Source organism: Carlito syrichta, unplaced genomic scaffold (genome assembly GCF_000164805.1).
Source record: "Carlito syrichta isolate Samal-C Ts95f unplaced genomic scaffold, Tarsius_syrichta-2.0.1 Scaffold305744, whole genome shotgun sequence".
Taxonomy (NCBI): Eukaryota; Metazoa; Chordata; class Mammalia; order Primates; family Tarsiidae; genus Carlito; species Carlito syrichta.
In genome coordinates this window covers 190,692-198,637 of record NW_007249840.1, presented here as the reverse complement: position 1 = coordinate 198,637, position 7,946 = coordinate 190,692, and the positions used below count along the sequence as shown (strand labels likewise).

At 36.3% G+C, this 7,946-nt stretch overlaps 1 protein-coding gene across 1 annotated transcript in view; it reads right to left on the bottom strand.

Annotated features, from left to right (window-relative positions):
• Window positions 1–3,981: 3,981 nt before the first annotated feature.
• The window catches only part of LOC103264848 (synaptoporin), a gene marked incomplete at its 3' end in the record, with an annotated part of 127,584 nt that continues 123,619 nt past the window's right edge, over window positions 3,982–7,946 (bottom strand). The window contains exon 4 of the mRNA XM_021714740.1: window positions 3,982–4,180. Within this exon, the coding sequence (XP_021570415.1) occupies window positions 3,982–4,180 (199 nt within the window). The remainder of the gene's footprint in view (window positions 4,181–7,946) is intronic.

Below are 7,946 nucleotides of genomic sequence, written 5' to 3'. Positions count from 1 at the left end.
TCCTTCCACCTCAGCCTTCCAAGTAGCTGGAACTACAGGCGTGCAATACCATGCCCGGCTAATTTTTGATTTATTGTAGAGATGAGATCTCACCAAGTTGCCCAGGTGGGTTTCGAACCCTCGGGCTCAGGCAATCCACTCACCTCAGCCTCCCAAAGGTGCGGGATTACAGGCTGAGCCACTGAGCCCGGCTAGAAGCCTTTTTTTATTACTAGAATTATCTCTCTCCCTGTCACCTTTTCCCACAATATAATAAAACAAAACCTATCTACAGTATTGCACAATTCTGGATTTCACTATATCCTGCTTGATAGGAAATACTATTTACACAGAGATAAAGTAGCATGTCTTTACAAGATGATTTCGTATGAGTAGAATGTGGTGCTATATAACAAAATAGATCTTATCCCACTTTATGGGCAAACTAGATGCATCACCTTCTTCTGTTTGAAAGTCAAGATATTTTCTTGGACTTTAGAATTTTGTGATAGTGTCCACTATATCCAGTAATGAGTGTGTGAGGGAGGACCAAAAAACAAAACAAAACTGGAATTACTTTTTAGAGGGCAGGCCCCTTATAGATAAGTGTTCTAGGAGCCCATCAGCAACAGTGTACAGCTAGTGTTGTGAGAGGATGTGTTTGGCTTCAGTGAATTTTGCTTTGGAAATTATTTCAGTGTGTTTGCCCATTTCATGATGGGTAATTTTCAAGCTCACCTGTCCACACTGTGCTGAGTATTCAGCAGTTTTTGACCAAAAACTGCATGACCTCTGTGTCCCGCCCTCCTTATTCACCCAATCGTGCCTGGAGAGACTTTTTTTGTTTGTTTGTTTCCCCCATTAAAAAAAAAAATGTCCTTAAAAGGGAATATTTTGTCCATGTGGAAGAGGTGAGACAAAAAATGGCAGAAGCACTAAAAATCATCAAAATTAAGAAGTTCAAAACCTGTTTTGAGCAGTGGAAAAAGCATCTTGGTAGGTGTATTGCATCAAACAGAGGATACTTTGAAGGTGACTGAAGTTTAAACATGTAAGAATAAATACACAATTTTTTATAAATAAATTCTGTTTTTTTTCTCATATACATGTTGGTTTTATGGTATATGCATGGCAATCTTTTATGTGTACCTAGCAGCACTTCATGGAAGGGAGCCCAAGTAAGGTGGTTCTGGCAAAGATATTTGAAAACCATTAAGACTATTAGCTATAATTTGAGATGGGGGGAAAAGGCAACTGGTCAAAGGTTCAGATTCTGCTTCATTACTCTTCTTATCCTGTGTTAATATGTTAAAGTGCTACAAACTGAACTTTTTCTAGTTCCTTCAAATTTAACAACGTTCTAAAAACAGGGATTTCTCCAAGTTACCTTTCAAAATTTGTTTATTTTTAGGTTGAGATAGCTTTAATATATAGATTAGAGATTTGTAAAATTTATTTCATTCACATACACCCTGAAAGAATTTTTTATAAACTATATTTCTACTTGTGTAAAGTTAGCCTCTAACCTTGCTTTTATTAAGTTTAAATAGTTACAAAGAATGCAATTTCTGGCATAAGTATTGATATTTAAAAACATAACTATGGTATTAAATTTAAATGTATCCAATGGAATACCTTTGGTATTTGGAAACTTGATACCCTCTATAATCCTTTAAAAATTAATGAAAAAGTTCTTCTTTAACTGTTGGAAATTTTATACATCTTTTGTTATCTTTAAACTTGTATTTTCATTTACACTTCCCTCACAGAATTATAGTGTAATATAATTTTTTTTCTGGAAAGCATTTTATTGATCACCTTATTATACTTCTTTGCAACAAAATCATGTACACAAAATTAAATTAGTTTTTAACTGCTCATGACCCTAAGGCTTTAAGTTTAAATTTCTTTTGGGTTGGATGATCATTACAAGTATTATTAATGTCCAAAACAACAAAAATATATTATAAGTTTAATAAATAATTATCAAAATTAAAAAGTAAAAATTTTATTAAAAATGTATGCTTCTTAAATGAATGGGCTTTTTTTTTTTTCAATTAGTTTATGTCTCAGTCTGCTTTGTAATAACAGAATATCCAAGACTGAATAATCTATAAACAAAAGAGATTTATTTGACTCATGCCTCTGTAGGCTGGAAAATTCAAGATTGGGTGGCCACATCTGGTGACATGTGGGGAGGGCCTTGTACTTCATCAAGACGTGATGGAGAAACACAAGTGAAACTGGGTAAAGAAGAAAAAAGGGGACAACAGAGGCTGACCTGATTTACACTAACTGAGTCTCTTGAGAACTAATCTCACTCACAAGAACTAACCTAGTCTCTCCAGAGAGAAAGACTTTAATCCATCTGAACAAACTAATCACCTCTTAAAGATACTGCCTCCCAACACCGCCACATCAGGGGCTAAGCCTCAACATGAGTTTTGGTGAGGACAAACCATATTCAAATCATAGCAGTTTATATACATATACTTGGACAAATATTTATTTGTAGAATGGGACATGATTCAGAAAAAATTGTATTCCCTTTTTTTTTTTTGAGTTGGAGTCTCACTCTGTCGCCCAGACTGGAGTGCAGTGACCACTCCCGGCCACCGCAGCCTCGACCTGCTGGGCTCTGGCGATCCTTCCGCCTCAGCCTTCCGAGTAGCTGGAACTACAGGCGCGCACTACCACACTGGGCTAATTTTTGATTTATTGTAGAGATGAGGTCTCGCCAAGTTGCCCAGGCGGGTCTCGAACCCGCACGCTCAGGCAATTCACTCACTTCAGCCTCTCAAGGCGCGGGATTATAGGCTGAGCCACCGAGCCCGGCTCCATTTTTTATTTATAGATGTGAATGCTGGGAAAGCTTGCTTGCATATATGAGTTGATGGGAATGAATAGAGTTTTGTTATAGCAATATCATTAACTTTTTTTTTCTGAGTTATAAGTTCCAGATGGCATAGTAATTTGTCTTCAAAAATTATTTTTAATGATCTATCAACTGATGAATAGATTAGGACTTTTAATTTTATTGAAAACAAAAAACTTAGAAAATCCTAATATTTAAGAGTACATTACCCAGGCATCAGAACCACTCGGTTTTGTCAGCATGTACACCAATATTTCAAACAGTTCCTTTTTTCAATGGCTCAAATACTTTGTAAATGCATTCAGTAGAAAGATTTGAGTTGGTAGAAAAGGATGCTTTTCTTTTGTAAAATGGGAGGTGATTAAGAAAGAAGACAGCAAAATATTTTCAGATGCAGGGCATTCTCAGGAAGATAGATTTTAGCCAAATGTATATGTGAGGGTTGAAAAATTTAAAATTTATTTCCCAAACATTATTCATGTCCAGGTACCCCTCTTAGAGTTTTTATGTCACACTAGGTGTATGTGTGACCACATTTGGAGATGCTGGGTTACATTAATTTCATTCATATGAGTATTTGGACCATTGAATGAGGCAACAGAAAATGGATGAGGGTAGGGGTTGGTAGTGGAAATGGGGGGAGAGAGAGAGAGAGACAGAGAGAGACAAAGACAGTAAGACATGAAGAACTCCATTTTCAAACTAAACTGTTCTGTGCCCATTCTATCATATGCTAGGGGAATAACACATTTCAAATAAGCACAAGCTGCATTGTCTAAATAACCAGTGAGAAAAATGGTTGACTGATTCTATAACGTGGGAATTATAAAGAAATCTGCAGCAAGCCTCATTACTGTCTCCTTGATATAATGAAATTTCCAATCATTTATTTCCGAAGGGTTTCTAGTAAGTTGTGTGATACTTTCTTAGCCCTGAAACTCAGGAGATTGATAAACATCATGTTTTTGTTGGCAACTCGAGAGATTTGGATTAAAAAGTGTATGATTTCCTTTCAAATACCTACCCCGAGAGTTCAAATACCTACTCCAAAGTCCTTCAAACATTAGTAAAAGAAATGAGAAGGGACAGAAAAAATTATTTCAAAAAAAAAAAAAAAAACCACTTACAATGAGCGGGCCCCGGTTGTTTTCCCGATATTTATTCTGGAAGAAAATATAAACGACCGTGGCAGCCAAAGAGTAGAGGAAGGCGAAGACAGCGACGGTGACGAAGAACTCTGCTGAAGACGAGGAGTCACCAATCAATGCCAGCTTCTGCCGTTCCTTTCCCTCGCAGGTAGGCACCTCAAACGTCACCTGGTGCAACCTAAATCGCCAGATTTAAGGAGACATTCTTTAAATGCCGTGGAGACAAAACCAGATGCCTTGTGCCTGCATCTTCTAAAGCAATGTGAGATGTGATTTCGGAGTTTTAGGGCATGTCCATGTGGCAAATTTGTTAAGAAATTTAGAGTTTATGACTGGAAATGTGGAAATAAATATTGCAGTTAAACATCATTCAATTGGTTATCATCATGGCTAGTTGCCCCAGAGAGAGGGGAGTAGGGGAAGGGAAAGGGAACCTGAAATGATGATAAGTTAGACTACGATACTTCCCTGTTGAAATCCTCTAGTGCTTTCTCTCTTTAACAAGGTCCACCAGGTCTTACAGCAAGTGCCCCTAGCTGTGTCTCCTGCCTCTTCCCTTCCTGCTCTATCCTCTGTCGCCCTGTTCCAAACATGTTGGCCAGCTTTCTGTTTCTCAGTTATGCCAAACATGGCCCTGGGTTTTATGGTCATGTCATTGCCAGTTCCCTTTCCTTAAATCATTCTGCCCCTGACATTCCCCATGGCTGCCTCCTTGGCATTCTTTTGCTACCACTAATCTGAAGTAGCTGCTTTCCTTTAGGCATTTTCCATCACACCAAGCTGTTTAATGTCATGCATTCCACTCATCACCAGGTAAGGCTGTCTTGGTAATGAATATGATTACTTGTGACTTGTGTTCTTCTGTCTTTGTTGCTTCCACAGCAGTGAGTATTATATCACCATGATAGGGTGGATCTTGGTTTTCTTTTTCCCTGTGTATTCTGAGTACCTGGCATTATTTAAGTGCTCAATAAATAATACTTGGATAAATGAATGAACATTCTTGATTCTGAAAGGTACTGATCCTAATTTGATTGAATGTTCAGAACTTCTATTTTAGTAAGTAAATTCTATCCAGATAGCATCCAGGCTCAATATATCACTTGATAGAGACAAATAAGATGGTTTGGCAACATGTTCTGCTCAGTAAATAACACCTAAGGAAGATGTGTTATATCCAATGTAGTAGCTCATAGTGTGAACTAGAACTATGTAGTGACCTGTAATTTAACATAGCAGTCAAAATTTTTCTTCAGAAATGACTATTAGGGAGGCACTTGCCAATAGACATGACTGAGGCTTATTTATGATAAGATAGTGCCACTTGGAAAATTATTCATAAAAATAACAATGATGATAAAGACATTGACAAACCTGGTAAACTTCAACTTATGCTTAGGAAGTATTTTTCTTACTAAGTAAAACTTGATCTCTTTAAAACAAGGATCTTCCAATTAAGATAATGATAAAAAAAATCAACTAACATATTGGGGCATTTCTTTTGTGCCAAATATTGCTTTGTGTACATTATTTAATGTAATACCCACAACAAGCACTATAATGTGGGCCCTTTATTTCTCCTTCCTCCCTTATAAATGAGAAAACTAAGGCTTAGAGAGATTAAGTAATTCATTCTAAGCTACACAGTAAATGTTGGGCCAGGGATTTAAGTCTGTGTCTAACTCTAAAGCCTGATTCATTCACTTCTACACTGACCAGTTTAATGTTAAATAATGAGAACATTAACTAGGATAAATTTTTTTTCAAAATGCAGCTTATGGACCACTAGCATTAGAATCACTAGGCGTTTTGTCAAACATGTATATTCCTGGAACCCATGTCAGGTCTTCTGAATTGAAATCTCTAGGGGTATGGACATGTTGAAAGTTAAAGCAGGAAAATCCAATTCCCCTTAGTTTCTTATTTCTCAAAAAATATTTCTTTTTATTTACTGTTTGACTTAAGAAAGAATTATATACACAGTATATTTGATTTTGCTTGTGGATATTTGTTTCCTCACAAAGAGTCTTTTCGTTAGCAAACATACAGGTGTACAACTTTAATAAAATTCAGGAAAATAGAAGCATTCATTATGGTTACATTGTAGGGCCCCTTTCCTACTTTTGCCATTGATATTAAAGTATTCTTCACCAGTTTGGTCTGTAGGAATACCGAAAAATGAAATCGATTTAAAAGGAAAATATGTCAATTATTCATATTCAGGTGATTCTCAAATAATGAACACTTTCTCTCATTATTTTTAATATGTCATTCATTTAACACATTTTAAACAAACAATGCTATAGTTTATGCAATGGCAAGACATTGGGCCTAGTGTGGGAAACAGAACAGAAATGTGATGTATCATGTTGAGCTTCAAATTTAGAGAAAAAAGGTAGGTTTTCTGAAAGGAGCCCTAAGCAAGTCTGGGAGTGGAGTGGTTGATGTAAGATTTTTAAACTGCAGCTTTAAAGATGAGTAGAAATTATCCAGCTCAACAGTTAAGAAAGAAATGTACCACTTTACATCCACTAGGATGGCTATAATAAAATAGATGGTAAGATTGGAATAACAAATGATGGTAAGGTTGTAGAGAACTGGGAAGTTTTATACAATGTTGGTGAAAATGTAAAATGATGTAGCCACTTTGAAATAATACTAGTACTTTTTCAAATAGTTAAGCAGAGTTATATGATCCAGCAATTCCACTCCTAGATACACACCCAAGAGAAGTAATTTCGGTATACAAAAACTTGTACAAGAATGTTTATTGCAGCAGTATTCATAACAACCTAAAAAGCAGAAACACCCCCAAAGTCTATTGATTGATAAATGGATAAATAAACTATTTTTTCTATGCAGCCAAATATTATTTGTCAATAAAAGTAAATGAAGTACTGATACATGGTACAACATGAATAAACCTTGAAAGCATTGTGCTAAGCAAAAGAAGCTGGTCGCAAAAGACCACACATTGTATAATTCCATTTATATGAAATGTTCAGGATAAGGGAATCTATGGAGACAAAAAGCAGGTTAGTGTTTGCCTAGGGCTAGGGGATGCAAGCATCAAGGATGATGGGTAAAAGATGTAGAATTTCTTTTGGGGATAATGACAACATTCTAGAATTTATTATAGTAATGAATGCAAACCCAATGCATATACTAAAAGCATTTAGTTATATATTTTAAATGGGTGCATTGTATAGGCCGTGAATTATATCTCAATAAAGCTATTAGAAAATACAGGTAGGAAAGAGCATGTACCAAGCTACTGTACAGGCAAAGAGCATAGAACATGGGGGAATGAAATGTGACTTGGGAAACTAGAAGATGACAGGAAAGGGGATGGTGGTGCAGTTGAGATGGAGATGTAGACTGGACCCCCGATGCGGGGCCTTGTCTGTCAGGTTATAGATTTTGTTCTTAATCTTAAGACAAAGATCAGAAAAATTTTCTTAGAATAAGTAGCATGTAAAACAAAAACTGTCACTTGTTGCAACTGTTTGGAGACATGCACGCTTACTTTCCAGATGACAGGATGTACCCCAGGATTAGCATGTTGGCTCTGTCAATTAATGCACAAACTGGGTCTGCAATCTGTGTTTGCAGAGGGGACAGCAGGGAAGGAGAGGATAAAATTGATTTGTTCCTATGCAATCAGCTGAATAGCAATATTTTCCCCATTGCTAGCTTATTGTGTTGACTTACAGGAATTATTAATTGTGCTTAAATGGACAAAGCAAAACAAAACAAAAATCACTAAAAGACCTGCTGTGCTTATTAATACTAGTGATTAATAGCTGGATATTGACCCAGTCACACTGGGGTGAAGTCAGGAGAAGAGGGAAAATGAAAGTGAAGTTCTTAACTGGGGCCTAATTTGTGGAACAGGGTGGGAACTAGTATATATATATATATATATATATATATATATATATATA